The 18332-nt window shown below is 36.3% G+C and overlaps 1 protein-coding gene across 10 annotated transcripts in view; it reads right to left on the reverse strand.

The window, feature by feature from the left end:
* Window positions 1–18332, reverse strand: part of ANKS1B (ankyrin repeat and sterile alpha motif domain containing 1B) — a 1201009-nt gene that overhangs the window by 424606 nt on the left and 758071 nt on the right. For 7 of the 10 annotated variants that reach the window (XM_079141355.1, XM_079141347.1, XM_079141352.1 and 4 more), the window contains 2 exons: window positions 5256–5845; window positions 3555–3627 (listed from right to left, as the gene is read on the reverse strand). In XM_079141355.1, the coding sequence (XP_078997481.1) occupies window positions 3555–3627; window positions 5256–5845 (663 nt within the window). The remainder of the gene's footprint in view (window positions 1–3554; window positions 3628–5255; window positions 5846–18332) is intronic. The other 3 variants (XM_079141356.1, XM_079141354.1, XM_079141351.1) reach the window with 1 other exon arrangement.

Here is an 18332-nt window from a genome sequence, read left to right on the forward strand (position 1 = left end):
AGGTGACACCACTATTCCAGGTAATAAAGCAAATTTAATCCTTTGACTGTGAGAACAGCTGATATAAGGTCCTTAAAGAAAGCCTTAAGTGCTTTCAGCTTTGTATTCCCACAGTGCTGAACAGTCTTTCTGGTGGTAGACAAGGTGAAAACTAAAACTGAATACATATCTACATGTGTCAGACTCTCTACATATCCACTGCACATGTCTCTGCAATGATCCTATATTAATATGCCCATTTCTGTTGAGGGGGAACAGAGTAAGCAAGCAGCTAGCAAGTAGCAGAGTTGAGCTTTGAATTGGTGTTTGATTTTTTTATTTAATGGTGTGATTTCCCAACCACATGGAGTATCCAGAATGTTATATGTTGAGTTCCATCTTCGTGGGGCTGTTTATCACCCCTCTAGTTAAATCTAGCTTTGAGAGGGAAAAGAATATAGCTCAGGAAAGCTGTGATTCACAACTGGCCTGAGGGTCATTTGGAATGCTATATGTTATGGTCAATCACTTAGTGCATAATTAGTGTGGAATTAAGAGGTAAAAACTAAGGCACATATACAGCCAACTTTTGTCTATAGTAATGCTTCCTTGTGGACTGAGTCTCCACTTTTATTTTCATTATCTTTGCAGAAAAATGGTAAATAAAGGCAGCAGGTCGGATGGCAATAGGGGAGGTGGAAAGAGAGGAACTGAGGGGAAAAATCTGTAGATCTGTTTACCACTAAAATGCCCTTCCAAAGGTAGGTCTGCCTAAGTGACATTGTAAACATTTGCCCTTAGGTTTTTTTTTTTTTCTTTGTTTTGTTTTGTTTTGTTTTGTTTTTTTTTTGGTATCAGGAATTGAACTCAGGGGCACTCAACCACTGAGCCACATCCCCAGTCTTATTTTGTATTTTTTTATTTAGAGACAGGGTCTCACTGAGTTGCTTAGTGCCTTGCCATTGCTAAGGCTGGCTTTGAACTCACCATTCTCCTGCCTCCGCCTCCTGAGCCACCGGGATTACAGGTGTGTGCCACCATGTCTGGTCATTTACCCTTATTTTCTTTCTAATGTTTATGATATTTTTATCATTCTATGGCACTATCTCTTGAAGAATTTTAGAACATTAGAGTAACATTCAATGTTATCCAGGTTGAACTGTGAATTTAATGCCTGTATCACCATTCCAAGAGAAACACTCCTAGGTCTCAGCTTAAACACTCTGAGTATGGTGGAACTTACTTACTATCTCACCAAGCAGCCAGTCTATCTTTGAAAATAGTACAGTTGTTATCCACAAAAAATGTGTATTCATACTATTTTTCTGAAATGAATCTGTAAGCATAGATGAAAGAACTACATAGCAACATGTGTTCCTAGGCTGGTCCTTTGGATTCTGGAAGTCTTAGTGTTCATCAGCCTACTGTTAGCAGTTGTAAAAATGAAGGCCATTCATTTGGTTTTGATTCAGTAGAAAATTGCAAGGATGGTTAGATTTGGGCCCTTTCCTAGTGTTTCACATGTGTTGAAACAAACCACCAGGTTTTTATATTTGGGGTGTGTGTGTGTGTGTGTGTGTGTTTGCCATGAAACTCACATACTTTCCAACTGCTCCTGATTTACTCTGAAATGTTCTTTTTGCTGTTGGCCCACTACAAATCTCCAATGAGAAGAAACAACTAGATTTGCATGGAATATAGGAAGTGCCTCCACAGGTAAGAACAGGATGGCAAAGAACATGGCGGGGAAAGGAGGGAAAAGGGAGTGGAGGTTTGTGGCTAGACTGTCCCCTTCTTCCTAAGCCAATCAACCATCTCACTCCCTTTTTCTCAGGCCTATGACCAGGCTCCTGAATCAAGTTGTGGTTTTTCCTGCATCCCTGTTGAGTGATGGCCAGGCTTGTTGCAGAGCTACACAATTGCCCAGGCTTTTAGCACTTGGCAACATTCTGTAAGTAATGATTGGTAAAAAGCATCTTGGACACTCAGCTTCATCTGTGCAAAGAGTCTTATTATCTGTGCTTCTGTCATCTCCCTGACAAGGTCAGGTAAAGTGAAAATCCAAGTCATGCCAATGAGGGAAGCATCTTTTTAAAGTTTTGATATTTTGTTCACCATGGATTTGTGGCATTAATTATGAATGTTTAAAATAGTGCATTAAAATATTATGTATCCTGCCAGGTGCAGTGGTACACTCCCGTAATCTCAGCGGCTTGGTTCTGGAGGCTGAGGCAGGAGAATTGCAAGTTCAAAACCAGCCTCAGCAAAAGCAAGGCACTAAGCAACTCAGTGAGACCCTGTCTCTAAATAAAATACAAAATAGGGCTGGGGATGTGGCTCAGTGGTCAAGTGTCCCTGAGTTCAATCCCCAGTACCCCACCCCCCAAAAAATTATGTATCCTGATAAGTGTGTTTTTAGCATCCCTTAAATTTTTGTTCCCTAGGCAAGTTCTTCACTCACTTTATTCTAGTCAGGGTATTGGTGACAAATTTCAATATCTGTTTACCCTGTGATATATTTGGATTTCTCTCTGACAGAAATTAACCTTATTATCTCTTAAAAAAAAAAAAAAGAAGTGAACTATCACTTCTGGCTTAAATATGGGCTCTCCTGAGACTTTAGGAATCACCTGTTTTAAATTCCAAATTCTATAGATCAGTCGAGCATACAGTTGTACTGCTTCTTATAGCAAGGTAGAAATAGAATTCAAGTCTTTTGAATCTTTCAAGAATAATACATTTTCTTTTAGTATAAATATTACTATAGTTTTAGGTTTGGTGATCTGGTATTCAACCTCTATCAGCACTAAGCAAAAAGTCTTCAAAAGGGTTTAGATGGCCAGGCACAGTGATACAGGCCTATAATACCAGGAATATGGGAACTGAGACAGGAGAATCACAAGTTAGAGGTAAGCCATGGCTACTTAGTGAGGCCCTCAGCAGCTCAGCAAAATCCTGTCTCAAAATAAAAAATTAAAAGGGTTGGGGATATAGCTCAATGGTAAAGCACCCCTAGATTAAATTTCCAGTATAAACAAAAACTGGTTTTGAATGATTTTCCACTCTAAACTTTAATTGTAGGGAAGAAAACAATATTTACTAAGGGTAATAATATGTTAGACAGCAAATGCAAACCCAACTATTTGTAAGATACTCTTTGAGGTGCTATGAGGTACATGAAGATGAATGATGTATAGTTCTGGCCAAATGGTACTTATAACCTAGGAGAAGTTGTTAATTGCTTTGGCAAGAATAAAAGGACATTTCATTGAATGAGAAATAGTGTGTTAAGTCATCAGATTCTGCAACACCTTGAAGTGCTTCCTACTGCACTCAACATAAGGTTGAAGCTTCATTAATATTAACTGGCACAGTAATAGAAAAAAACCTTAATTTGCTGAACCAAAGTACTTATAATTGATATTTACAGGTCATGATTGTTGGATCTGAGAGAAGAAGGAAATAATTTCAGCTACTGCTATTATGATAAAACATGAAACTATGGAAAAATTTTTATCATTTCCTGGCTATTTTTAAGTACATTTATTCATTATAATACAGGAAAGCTTTCTTACTTGTGTTCTCACCATTCATCTCTTCAAGTTCACTGTTGATTCCAACATCTATGGAATTCATTATTTTGTCAATCTGTGAGAAATAAAAGTCATGTAAAGGGATTACTGCATTAACTTTAAACATTGCATTTTAAAATAACTTCCAAATGCTAGGATCATATATTTTTGGTATTATTACTACAGCAATACTATAATTAAGAGAACAACAGGGAAAGGTTTAAAGTGAAGCAAACTTCTTTTGAGGTGTTTTTTAAAATATAAATTATGCTTCTCTTCCTTAAACTTTCAAAATTAACATGTAGTTCTTGAAACAAACTTTGCACTTAGAAGAATGAGTTAGTTAGGAACTGTATATTCTTAGTCAGGGAAGGAGCTGAGAATAAGATCATGTGATGAGGTCTATCCTCTAGCATCCTTCCTCTTCTGCCTAAGAGCATGAATCTCATTTGACTGTGAAGGGAGCAGGTTATAGATTGTGGGCATGATCTTTGGAATCAAGTTCTAACTACATGGTTTGATCAGCCACAAGCTGATCAGTAGCATCTAGTCACAAGAATGTAGGCATGGAACCACTTAATTCTAAAGGATAAATTAAATGTTAATTAATATTGTTTTCAAAAAACGATTCAAAAAGGGATTTAAATGTATTCAGAGTTTAAAAAATAAGAAATGAATGTAATAAAAAAACTATACATCTACTATTTTAGAATTTTGGAATATACAACTATCTAAGATGTAGGCATCTATGGTTTAATCTCCCTCTGCCTCATCTTGCCGACCTGTTAGATGGCAGGTTTCAGAAAGGACAATGAGGATTGTCCCATTTTGTTCTCCCTGAAACAGATGCAAAGATATCCAGTGATTTTTCCCAAATATCCCAGTGGAGACCATCAATATCAGAACCATATCTATTTTAGTTCTCAGAATACTATAGTGACCTAATGTACTTTTAAACCTAATCTAACTGGCAGTCTTTTGAGAGACAAAATGTGACATGTTAGAATGAAATATTATGAGACTGTGGTCCATTCTTTAAAATCAGGAAAAAGCAAGGAGCTTCATTATTTTATGATGTAATTCTCCTCAGGGACAAAGGATTATATTTTATAACCTTACAAGGGCACTTACTTTCTGAATAACTTTCAGATTAAAGGCTTTGTCTTTAAAGAGAGCTTAAATTGGTCATACTTGACCCCCAAACATCTTTTCCTTTAATGATCCTCTGATAGCTATAGAAGGAAAATATTAAGTGATGTGCATTTATTGCATGATTCTTTGAGAAGAGCCAGTATTCTCTTTTTGTCATTAAGGTTAAGATTAAAAGAAGCTCTTTTGAAAATACAAAATACTTTAACATAGGGAGACAAACTAACAGAGTTTAGCAAGTAGCAAAAGGATATTGAGCAAAAAATCAAGATTTTTTTCCATTTGTCAGCTTCAGTGCTTGGTAGGACATGATGTGAACATTCTCTTGCTTGATATCAATTTCTATGGAAACAATAGATTTCCCCATGTATGTGGAACTGTGTTTGTTATTATGCTGTGAAATTAACACGTGTTACCCATAGGACCTTTCCCTTCCAGTTGGGGCTATATGCATTTGTTAATTTTTCTCTTTAGCCTCTGAAAGAATTAAAAAGCTGACAATTTCTCAAACCTCCCTCAGTTCCAAAACCCAACATAAAGAAGAACCAGGCTTACTTCTTCCCATTCAGATGTGAAAGATGGTGTTCTTTCAGAATTCCCTTTAGAACTGTGTTCGGCAGTTGAAGTTTCACTCCAGTTAACTCTTGATGCTTTCTCCTTTGAAGGGTGGGTGATGAGATCAGAATCAGATTTAGAGACAGTTTTGGATAAATGCATGTCGATCAGGGCTTTAGGCAATGACCTTATTCTCCCCAGAGTACATGCTCTTTCCACAAATCCCCCTGTGTTCACAGCCCACTGGTCTCCACTCCGGGATCCACTCCGGGTTGTTCTTGTGCCGACAATGGTATGGTTCTCAAGTTGGTTGCTTTTTTTATGAAAAATTGTTCTACTGACCACTTTGGGTTTAATTTTCTTTACCACAGGTTCTGAGTTATTTTCTATTGGAGTCTGCTTGAAAGGCAAAGGACTGTTTGCCAAACTGACTTCATCTTGACTTTCTTCACATTGACCTCTTTTCCCATAGAGATGAAATGGATTTTCAGGGGATTCACAGGCTGGAGAAGATCCATGGAGAAGGCCTGCGAATTGCCCAGGATCATATTCTTTAGGGGGATCATTGTCTTCCTGTTGAGAGAGGTCATCTGCAAAAGGGAGGAAGGATGTCAGGATTATAAAGGACTCTGAAAGCCATGATGCAGTAGGAGTGCCCTTATGAACTTGTGAAACATCCAGACATTTGATTTATTGCTACATTGTAATACCCTCACTTTATGAAAAACCCATAACCCCGCAGTGTCATATATAAAATGAATGTGTGTGTGTGTGTGTGTGTGTGTGTGTGTGTGTGTGTGTGTGTGAGAGAGAGAGAGAGAGAGAGAGAGAGAGAGAGAGAGAGAGAGAGAAATAAATCTTCCTGCTATACCTTAGGGTTGATTTCAAAGGTATTAATTGAGTATTGAGTGATTGAATACCATTCTCTCTATCCCCAGGATATATATGTAATATTGAATGGACAAAATTGTGCATTCTTTAAGTAGAATACCCATATCCAAAACCTCAAAGTAAATGCATCATTGTACAGTTGAACATCTGGCATCTTGAAAGGAAGTACAATTAGAAGTAGTTTAAGGTTAATAATTCTGATAGTATACATTAAATATAAAATTAAGAATAATTCTACACAGACTAAAAAGATGGGTTTGTTCAGGCTTAACATAGGCAAACAATGCATCCATAATATGACTAAAAAGCAAGACTATTACACAAAACTGATGTTCAGCTATTAACACAAAGCTATCTTTTTATTTATTCTCTGAGATAGCATCAGCTATTTCCTGATTTCATCAGGTCTTTGGAAGTGTAATGCAAAAAAGAAACCAAAAGAATGATAATGTTTATTGCTTCATAATTTTTTCTAAGATAAAACATAAATTTCTCTGAGATTTAAATATACCAGGCTCTGTTATGATTTAATTTGTCATTTAAAGGTATACTGTGTAAAAACCTGGCCAAAGAACTTAACATAGGAAGTCAGTTTACTTCTTTAAGTGTCCTTTTTCATTCATAGAGATAGCTAAATATTTGCCAAGATCAAACTTTCGTTTTCTGATAAACTCATAACCTACTCTTGCAAAATGAAATATAGCCAACGTGGGACATAATAACAATAAATTCAAAGATAATTTGATGATTCATACTTTAAAGAAGTTAATTATTATTACAAGCCTCGAACACCAAAGTTTTTATGAATCGACAAGCAACATTTAATGAACACGTGCTATTTATTAGGCACTGAATTAGAAGTTATACTTCATTCATCTCGTTTGATCCTCATGACAATCCTGTGATGTGATTATTAATAAAAACCATTGTTTTCTCAGAAAAAGAGTTAAAGACAAAATATTGAATTCTCATTTTTTTTAGAAATGGGCAACCACAGTGAATTTTGCTACAGACAAATCTGTACTTTATATTGAGTACTGGCCCCAGGCTCCACGCTGGTCTCCTCCTGGGAGCTGGTAAGAGCAGGTTTGTTCCTAGTTCTACATATTTCCAGATCTCACCCTGGTTCCTGCTTAGCTTTTCCAAAGAGATGTCTTCCTGCCCAGACCTATCCCACCTGCATCCTGAGATGGAGAAAGAATGGTGATAAGAGGAGAAATCCAAGAGACACAAATCCAAATGGAAGCAATCTTCACCCATCTAGTGCTGTTACAGCCACTTCAGTTTTCCCAGAGAAAACTCCATCTCTTTCTGAAGTAGCCATACTATGTCCTTGATGACTCCCCTCTGTCTTGCCCTCACCACAGAGGCCATTCTTCAGGTAGAATAGTAGGCAAAGAGTGGTGCAAGGCAGCTTTGAACTCTCTCAAGACTTGAGTTTATGGCTTTTTATGTCCACTTCTTGGAGGTCAAAACTAACACACAACTTAAGCTGCTCAACTTTTCTCACGTAGTCAGTGGCTGAGATTCAACCTAAGGTTTATCATATTGCAATATCCATTGGTCTGGGTACTAATATTACTATTATGATAAAAGAGCAATTTAGGATTGGTTTACCAAGAGAACAAGAAGGGAAGCTCTGGTGGGGAGGGGCATGCTTCTTCTGTTCATGATTATTTCTGGAATTTGGGAAAAGTATACTGAGAGTATATTAAAGTTTTGTTTGTTCGGTGTGTGTGTGTGTGTGTGTGTGTGTTTCTTCTTATAGATAAGCTAAAACTAGAAGGAAACAAGTCCTGGCATTCTCTTCCAATTTATTTTCTCTTTCTTCTTTGGAGGTAGCATGGATCCCCTACAGTGCTTTATGACATGAGCATGTTGGTCTGGGATGACAATAATGGTGAGTAATAGGAGGAAGGAGGAATTCTGAAATAAGGAAGCTCAGAATTTCATTTTGAAGATTGCTGAAGAAGGAAGGCTAAAAAGATTGAGTTTGAAAAGAGAATTGAAAACATTCCACCAATTGTGGGCAAAAGAGTCTGTAAATCTCTGTCAAAAATATTTTTGACCATGTTCATTATCTAGAATGATGAGAATGTTAGAGGCAGTATATTATTTTAAAGTTTCTGTGAATTATATTATAGTTTACCATCTCCTCTCTGTTTTGAACAAAATGACCATCATTACAATCCCCAATTATATTGTCCAAGTCCTCTAGTTAAAAGCAGTCACTTCCCTAAGCAAAAGAGAATTTAGTTAATAGTTTATAAGCTTGATTTATTGCATAACAGTTCTTAAGACATGATAGTTCATAACATTTTTTGTCAAGAGTGGCAAAATATTATTTGCTCATTTTAGTGGTCAGATTCTAAAGATTACTAAAGTCAAAGAAAATGATAGGTTAATATGAAACCCTATGAGACGCCTGTGTCATTGATGGATTATAGTCAATTGATCTGCTCAGAGGTCCCTGTAGCCAAACCCCTCCGTGCACCTAGTCCTCCTGTGCTGACTTCCACTGCGGCCTTGTGCCTTGCATTTCTCGATGGGACTGCAGCAAAATGACATAAAGAGAGACTTGAAAGACACTTGTACATTTGACTTGTTGCTCTTGGAACCCTACCACCATGTAAACAGACCAGAATGGCCTGCTAGATGATAAAATAACACAGTTGTTTTAAAATGTAGGTTTTATTATTTTTCAGATATGGTAAAACCAATAGATCAGGAGATGACTGTCACTGAAAAGACAGATTGTTAAACTCAAAGATCCAAGAAGAGGAACATGTTACATTAATAAGAGCTTCAGGGGGAAGCAGTGGGGCCTGACAGGAAGCAGAAGAAATAAGGAAAGATTGTGGCAAGAACTTTTATTGTGATTTCCACAGGAAAGAACAAGCAAAGCAGGAATGAACAGGTTTAGGATTAGTTAGCTTGAATAACTTCAGAGGCTTCCAGGGTGTAGAGATTATCCCTAGTTGTCTGGTCTCTGGCCCTGGGTAATTAGGGTAGGTAAGGGTGGTAAAAGGGATGGATGGTTAGGGTATAGACTCTGGATTGGAAAAGCATGCTCAGAGGCAAATTGTTCACTATATCTAGGAATTAGCTAGCCCTGGGAGGGAAAGTTCCTCTAGAATCAGCAACACCCCAAAGGTCACAGCACAAAACCAAATAAAAGAGAAAATAGAAATATAACATAACATAGCAGTCACCCATATTACCCCAGCCAACAGCCAGCCAACTTCCGCACATGTGAATGAGGCCATTCAAGCCCAGCTTCAGGCCAATCTGCCAATTGACCACAGTGCATCAGCAAGCACTGCCAAGATAAGCTGGGTCTGGCAGACTAGAAAAAGATACCCAGAATCATGAGCCCAATTAATGGCTATTATTTTAAGCCATTAGGTTTGAGCTGGCTTGATATGTGGCAATAAATAATTAATAAAATTTGAGCTGTATTCTAAGTTTGAAAGAATATATTCTTTAAAATAAATTCCTGCAATCTTTATATTTCTACTTTTGAAAAAAGTAATAGTAAAGTAATAGTATATACACCTAAAAAGTGTCGTAAGGATTGAATGAGGTAATAGCAGTTTCTAGGTCCATGTGGGCTGCTATAAGAAAATATAATTAACTGGGTGGCTTATAAATATGACGTATTTATGTATCACAATTCCATAGCCTGAGAAGTCCAAGATCAAGATACCAGCAGATATGGTGTCTGCTAAGGGCCCACTTTCTGGTTCACAGATAGCACCATCTTGCTGATGACAGAAGGACCTCCTTTACAAGGGTACTAATCCCAACCACGAGGGCTCTTGCCCTCATGACCTATTCACCTCCCAAAGGTCCCACTTGCTAATACTATCACCTTGACAACAATTAGAATTTCAGCACTTGAATGGAGGGGACACAAACATTTGGACTATAGCAAGAAGTCAAGCGGTTATAACAGTTACTGTCTCATAGAAGGTATTCTATTTTTCTATTTTTGTGTTAATGGCTTTGGTTTTTAAAATTTGTTCTAATTAGTTATACATGACAGTAGAATGCACTTTGACACATCATACATAAATGGAGTATAACTTTTCATTCTTTGGTTGTACATGATGCAAAATCACTGATCATGTAATCATATATGAACATAGGGTAATGATGTGCAATTCATTCTACTATCCCTCCTGTCTCCATACCCCCTCCCTTCCCTTCATTCCCCTCTATCTAGTCCAAAGTACCTCTATTCTTCCCTAGAGAATTCAATTTTTACAAAAAATGTAGTATTTTATTATTATATTAGATACTTAGTAATGATCATAATTTTGATATGGAAATCATGGGATTTACTCCTTTCTGCTTATATATTTCAAAAGTATATTTTGGAAAGGATTTTTTTTTTGTTGTTTTCTTACTATTTCTTTAGATTAAACTGAGGTAAAATATATAGATTAAACTGTTTTCATACTTGTCTCATTTAATTTCATACTTCTCTTTTGATAAATGGATATTTCATGCCAAGGTACAGAACTAAATATGTGTGAATTGCAGTGTAATAGTCATTTAAAGCATTATTAGCATTTCAAAGAAATGTCAAAGTAAGTATTCATACCTAAGCAGTTCACTCTCTTATCATCTTTGTCCCTCATCTTTATCACTTACATAAACACCTGAATAACAATAAAACCCTAAGTTTCATATTAGGATAAAAATGACTTACAAAATGACTTCTACTATAGATAATAACTTTTGTCTGTTGAGTCACTGCATTCCCCTAAAGGAAACCAAAACACTCTTCATTTCCAGAGATTCCAGTGCTGATGTTGATATTACTAGAAACTGTGAATTAATTTCACAAACATGGATAAAACACTTCCTGTGCATCAGGTGGCAAAATTCCAGTAGTACCACATGCAACATCCTGTCTCCATGGCACTTACATTCCAGAAGAGACAACTATAGGCAAATAAAAAATAGTACAGTAATCCCAGGTACTCAGGAGGCTGAGGCAGGAGGATCTCAAGCATGATGCCAACCTGGGAATCTTAGCAAGAACTTGTCTCAAGTTAAAAAAAAAAAGGACTGGATGTGACTCAATGGTAGAGCACTTGCCTAGCATGCATGAGGCCCTGGGTTTGGTCCTCAGTACTGAAAAAAAAAAAAGTGTAATTGCAAAAATTCGTAAATTCTATGAAGGAAATAAAGCAAAATAATGAGAAAGGAATGAAAAGAAGATGCTGTAAGGTAAATGTCTTTCTGAGGAGTTAACATTGAACAGATTAAGCAATGACTGTAAGGAGTTAATCATTTCAACTTCTGGGGAAAGATTACTGCAGGCAGATGGAAGATCTGAAAAGCTCCTGAGGCTACTGAGAGCAATCGGAAAGTCACAGTGGCTGCACCAGCGTAGCAGGGGATAGGTAGAATGATTAGAGAGCAAATCAGAAATGGAAGGTAGATACAGAGTTGACATGACTTGACTTATACTTTTAAGAGCTCCCCTGGCATTTCTAATGGCAAAAACATAATAATAGCATAGTGTTTTTTCAAAAAAATCAATCACCCCAAGTCCCCTCATAAAAAGAATACCATGAGATAGTTAAAGTATGAAATAAAGCGCATAATAGCAAAGAAAAACCAAAAAAGACTGTGGGTGATGTTTTCAATAAAGCTAAGAACCAAGAAATTCCTCTGGCCCTAAAGGGTCCAGGACTGTACAGCAGTTGTGCAGCTGCAGTAATAAAGGGAAAAGGAAATCTGTTGGAGCCTATAAGCCATGCAGCCCAGAAAATGACACCAGATACTGACTCCCAAAAGAAGAGGGCTCTTTCCCCAGGAGGATGCTGAGCAACAGAATCTGTCAGAAAGTAGCAGAACTCGAAAACTTCTGCAGCAAGACAACAGGAAGTAAATAATATCTTTGAGAATCTCAGGATTATTAATAAATATATAATTTCAGCAGACTAGAAATTCACTCTACAGAAAAGCTTTTGGGAGCAGAATCAAAACTGAATGAGGAGAAAACACCAGATAGATATGAAAAAACATAACACTTGAAATTATCAGGAAGGAAAACATAATGGGGATGGGAGGGTAGCAGATGTTCAGTGGTGAGCCGTGAATATCTTATAATAGCAAAGACGGTGTTCAACTGCAAAGACATTGCTTTGGAAGATAAGGTGCATGGAACTTTGAAGGTAGTGGACTTCCTGAACAAAGCAGAGAAGTGTCAATATATTTCATACTTCATAGCAATGTCAAAGAAAAAGCACTGGTGCTTGCTGGGGAGTATGAAAATCTATTGTGGTTCACTCCTGTTCCCACATGGGACTCTCCGAACAGACCAGGGCTTTCCCGTATCCTTCCCAATGCTTTTAGGACTGAAGTCTATTTTGCTGGATGCTGACATGGTTATCCCAACTTTCTTGGGGCTGATATTTCTCAGGTATAACTTCTTTCATCTTACCTTTTTTTTTTGTATGTTCCATTATCTCTTGTTATATCTATTATAAAGAACATAAAATGAATTTTGTTTTTTTACCTTCTAATAATCCATTTTAACTGGTGAATTTAGCTAATTTATATTTGTTTTGATTATACACACACACACACATATAAATTAGTTATATATATTTAGATTTGATTCTACAATTTTACTTTTTGATATATACTTACATTTTTTCTTATTCCATTTTTCTCTACATAACATATGACTTGGAATTTATGGACTTTATTGATATTCTTTAAGAACTCTTACATTTTTATCATATGTTTTTAGTTCACCAAAGTCTAAAGTTAAGTAACACCTTATATATCCCTTTCCTGAATAATTTTAATATCCTAGAGCACTTGAAATTCAATTTCCCTCTCTCTTATAAACATTGTTGTCAGTGTTTTAATTCTTTCTGCTAACTTTACAAATCAGTTGTTAGTTTTTACACGCCATTTTTATTTGGATTTACATCCATGTTTGCCATTTTACTTACTAGTCCTTCAGCAGAATGGCCAGAAATCATTTTCCTTCTTGAAGTAATCCCTGAGATGTCCCTTTTGTACAGGTGGTAAACTGTTTTCAACTGTAAATGTCTTCAGATTTTATATCTTTCATTTATTAAGATCATTTTTTAAGTTCATAGTTTTAGGTTGATAGATAATTCATCTCATACTTTGCAGATAATATTCTACTTTTTTGTGGCCTCTATTTTCCTTGATAGGTCTGTTATCATTATACCTGTCTGTCTTATGGGTGGTCTATCTTTTCTTTCCACCTGCTTTGAAACTCTTCTCCATATCTTTCAGTTTCACAATAATGTGTCTCAGAGTGGACTTCTTTTTATTTAGTATGCTTGAATAATTTTGTGCTTCTTACATATGAGAATTCATATTTTTATTAGTTTTTTTTTTAAAGCAGCCATTATCTGTCAAAAATTTTCCTTTCTCCTATTTTATTATTTCATCCCAAGTCTCTGATTAGGTTAACCTCATTCCATCCTTCTTATTTCTTCATGACTTCATATTTTCTACATTTTTGGCCCCCAGTATACTTTGGATAATTCCTTCAAAGCTATTCTTCAATTTACTAATTCTCTCTTCATCTGTATGTAATGTGTTAATTTAGCCTTTTCATTTTGAATTTTTAGATAATTTCAAGTGTTATGTTTTTTCATATCTAGAAATGCATAATTTTCTAATTTACCTGTTGTTTACTGATATTGTTTTTTACTCACCTTTGTGATTAGGCATTTTATTTCTTTAAACATTTTGTGTACATATAATGGCTCTATTTCTTAGTTACTATTTATAGTAACAATATTTACAGTCATTGATAGTTAAATATGTGCTATATTTTGCTGATACTTAAAGTGGTTTGTTTTTCAAGGTGTTTAGAATCATTTAGTTTTACCCCTTATTTGATCTATGGAAGCTTGTCAGTCTGCTCAGGGAAGATTTCCTGCAGAGAGGATTTATATTTCCTTTCAGTTTCCTTGGATAGTTTTGACTCCGTTTCCTATCTTTTCCACTGATCCTGGGTACTGTGTACCAAACAGCAGCACTATTATTAATATGGGCACTCAAAGTGACATTGATCCTCTTGTGTTTTATCACACTGTTTTAGGGACCAAGGTCCATTAGAGGAGGCAATGTCTCAAAGAAGGTGTCCTATTCAGAATATATGCATTCTGCTACAAAAGGATCTCAGAGCACACAGACTAACAAAACATTTTGAAGTAAAATATTTTTATTGCAAAAATGTATTCATAAAAGTTTCACTTAAAAACAAAATTATTAAAACTTATGTTTTTAATGTGATTCTTCAAATGATCTGTACCCTACTAAATAGGTAGGTTATTAATAAATTGTCTTGCTAAGTGTGATGGTACATGCTTGTTATCCCAGCTACGTAGGAGGCTGAGGCAGCAGGACCAAAGTTCCAGGGCAGCCTGGATAACTTAGCTGTCTGAAAACAACAACAAATATTTTTTTTTTTAAAGGGGAGAGGGTGCTCTAATTTAGGAGTAAAGTGTCCCTGGGTTCAATCCCCAGTACCAGAAAAATAAATAAATAATCTTGCCATGCATTTTGTGTCTTGTCAAGTACAATGCAATTTATAAATCAATAATTATCCTGAGAATTACATAAAGATTTTTAGTCTAAATTATGGATATAAGTAAAACAAATTATTATTATATTGGGGATTGAACCTAGAGGTGCTGTACCACTGAGCTATATCTCCAAACCTTTTAATTTTTTTTATTTTGAGACAGGGTCTCACTAAGTTGCTTAGGCCCTTTCTAAATTGCTGAGGTTGGTTTTGAACTTGTCATTCTCCTGTCTCAGCCTCCCAAATCCCTGGGATTACAGGCATGTGCCACTGTGCCTAGCTAGCAAGTTTTTAAAAAATAAGATCTCCCATAAAAAGTGTATATAGAGAAAGCTGGGGGTCTTGCTTGCATATCATGGGTGAGGCCCTGAGTTTGATCCCCAGCACTGAAAGAAAAAAAGTGTATGTGTAGAGGAAAAAAGAAATTCAAGGTTTGGTCATTTTTTTTGAGTTCCAATACTCTATGATACTCAGCAAAGAGAGAGAGACAGAGACAGACAGAGAATCACACAAAATAGTTACAGAGTTGGGTTTAGTATATAAATCCCAGATCGACTTAATTTGATTAAAGAAAACAAGGAGTTAAACTTTTATAATATATAAGGTCTACACATTTCAACAAGCTTTTAAGGAGTACTGGGTTTTATAAGAAATATTAGGGAGAAACATTTTCTGCTTTTATTCACTTATAATATAAACTTACATGAACCTTATTATAGTTTATCTGTTTTGTCCTGGGCTTGGAGCACATGTGCTCTGGCTAGTATGTTTGGTTTTATCCAAGTATTAAGAATGTCTTTCCAGTTGCTCTATACGTTGAGACAGAAGTATGAGTCAAACACATAACAATGAGCCACAGAGAATTTACATTCTCTTAATTCTCCAGGGTTGAAAATCAAAGCTTCCAAAGGTATATGAAAATAATTTCAGAAAACACCAGTTCTCTGCACCATGAATTCATTTCAAAGAATTACAAAGGCAAAGGATCCATACTAGGTAAGGGGAACCAATATTTACTGTGTACCTTTTATGTTCAAGGTCATCCTATCTCATTAAACCATGGTAAGCCTCTGGAGTAGGATATGACATTGGCACTGAAGAGGATCACATAACTAGTGAATAGAGGAGCCAGCATGGGATACAAATCTGGCTAGTCCAAAGCCTGCCTTTTTCTGTAACATTACAAGGGCTTTGTGTCCTTGGCTTACCCCGGAGCTTCCTGTGGCAGCAGCACAATGTGCCATCTATTGGAGTGTCCTGAGTATCACTGAAGTTTGAAAACCACTCCATGGGCCATATACCAGGTATCAGCAGTGACCTTTGTGCATTTATTCTGACTGCACAATTAGCCAAAGAAACTCTCTATGCCTAGGATGCTGAAGGGTGTCAGATAAACCATGTAATAAAGTTCCCTCCTGTAAACTTCAGATCAATAGCTGCCTTTCTGAAAATGCATCCAGGTAAGCTCTGTTGTTCCCTAGTTTATTAGTCCCACACACTGCCAAATTTAGCATTTAATGCAGAAACCGAAGAATGTTAGAGTCCTGGCAGCTTCTGGACCAGAACAGACCATGCAGTTTGGCTCTGATTTCAAACATTTATAATCCTTTCTCTTGCTCCCTTTGCTCAATATAGGAGAGAGGCTATCAGCCAATTTCCCCACCGTTTATAGCAAATCCCAATGCTCCCTCATTTCCAGCTGCTCAGCTGCCTGGGCAGACTGTATTACTAAATTATTGTATCTTTTTGGTAGAGTGCCTGATCTCTCTTGGCATGCACTTTGAATTGAAAGAAGCTCCTGTTGCAGCAGAGGAAGCGAGCTGTTCTCACCCTTCCCACGCGCCTTTCCTCTGTTACCCTCCACCACTAACCTCTTTGTTCCCCATGTATAAGCCAAGCTCATAGGGGTAGTTTCTCATCTATCTTTGACCCCCTAGAGAGTGAGCGATTTCAAAGGGAGTTCTGTGCTAGGAGTAATTCCCACAGCCTAGAGCCAGATGAATAAATGGTCTATAGTGAATAACTACACTTGGATCCAAGAGGTTTTGTTTTTCTCTCACCAAAATGTATTTCTTTGTAATACTATAGTCACTGTAACCATGCATTTTTCCCAAACAGAAGAGATAGTACTAGGGAGAAAAGAGGAAGAAGCCCCTTTAACTCAAGCCTGTTGTTTTCAAAGATGTTGGTTCTTTGGTTTAGTTTATTTTTTAAAATTTCCATTTTTATACTATGCTAACTGGTTATGAATGTGAAAAAAAAAGACTGCTGGAGAAATGAAACAAACAAAAAAGTAGATCTATATTCTTTAAAGAAGAATGTGATTTCATACTATCAAAAGAATGGAAATGGTTCTATTATTCTAAAATGAATAATTACTCTGACTCAATTTTCACTAGATACACCTTGAATTTGAACTCAAAGTCACCTAAATATCTTCAGTAAAAGCTCTGGGAATGTCATGCATTCAATTCTATCCTGTTAGTTTTCTATTCCTGTGAGCAATAAGCAGCTTAGATTTTTCTCACATGTATCCCAAGAGATGTCTCATCTCAAAAGAGCAGAAGAGTCACCAAAAGTATAATCCTATTAATAAGACATACCATAGAAAACATACAAAATGTTTAAGATAAATTATATCTAGTGAGTTGTTGAAAATCAACACTGCTGTTGCTATGGTAAGAAGAAAGTATAAAATAAAAGTCCTCTATAAGGATTTGGTACTGTAGCCATGGCAACAATGAATGATGCTCAACTCTGCTAATGTTTCCATTTGATCCACAGAGAACAAGATGAGCTTTAAATGTATGTAAGATGCCTTAGAAAATCGATCATTTACCTCTATCTTTCACATGTCCCCTCAACTGATTAAAGAAGACATCACAAAAATAGCAGCCAAAGAAAGTGAATACAGGATCTACATGTTTGCTTGTTTTTTTTCATAATCATGGAAGCTAGAGATATCCACTTTATTTGAGGTGCTGGTAAATGGCATATTCATTTAGCAAAATACTTCACAGCAATTTTCAGGTTGGGGGCATCATGTAATTTTCCATGGATAGGGAAAAATGAAATGCAATCAAATTGCAATTTCCACTACTTTAACACAGGAAGAGAAATATTAACTTAAAATCAGAAAATATGGAAATCAGTGTTCCAGCTCTGCAAAAGAGGAGCTAATTCTATTTCTCCCCTAGTCTGGTAAATGCACTCCAAATAGACTTTTGTTCTATATGCCTCCACTGAAATGTCCCTCATTGATATCAACAAAATCTCCACATTGCTAAAATGAACACTCTGATTCTTCATTTTACTTGACCCATCAGCTATGCAATTAACCCAGATCATCACCTCACCCTGGATGAAGTACTTTCATTTAGCTCCCTAGGTACTCTTGGTTTCCATCCTACCTTACAGGCATGCTTTTCATTTTCCTTTGCTTATTCTTTCTCATTTCCTCAAAGTCTAAGCAGTAAAGTGTCCTTAGGCTTGACATACTTGGACCTCTTCTTTTTTCTGTTTGCATTTATTCCTTAGCTGGTTTCACTCAATCTCAATATATATTATCACCTAAAAATGATAACTCAAAC

The sequence above is a fragment of the Sciurus vulgaris genome (genome assembly GCF_902686455.1).
Source record: "Sciurus vulgaris genome assembly, chromosome: 5".
In the NCBI taxonomy this organism is placed as follows: Eukaryota; Metazoa; Chordata; class Mammalia; order Rodentia; family Sciuridae; genus Sciurus; species Sciurus vulgaris.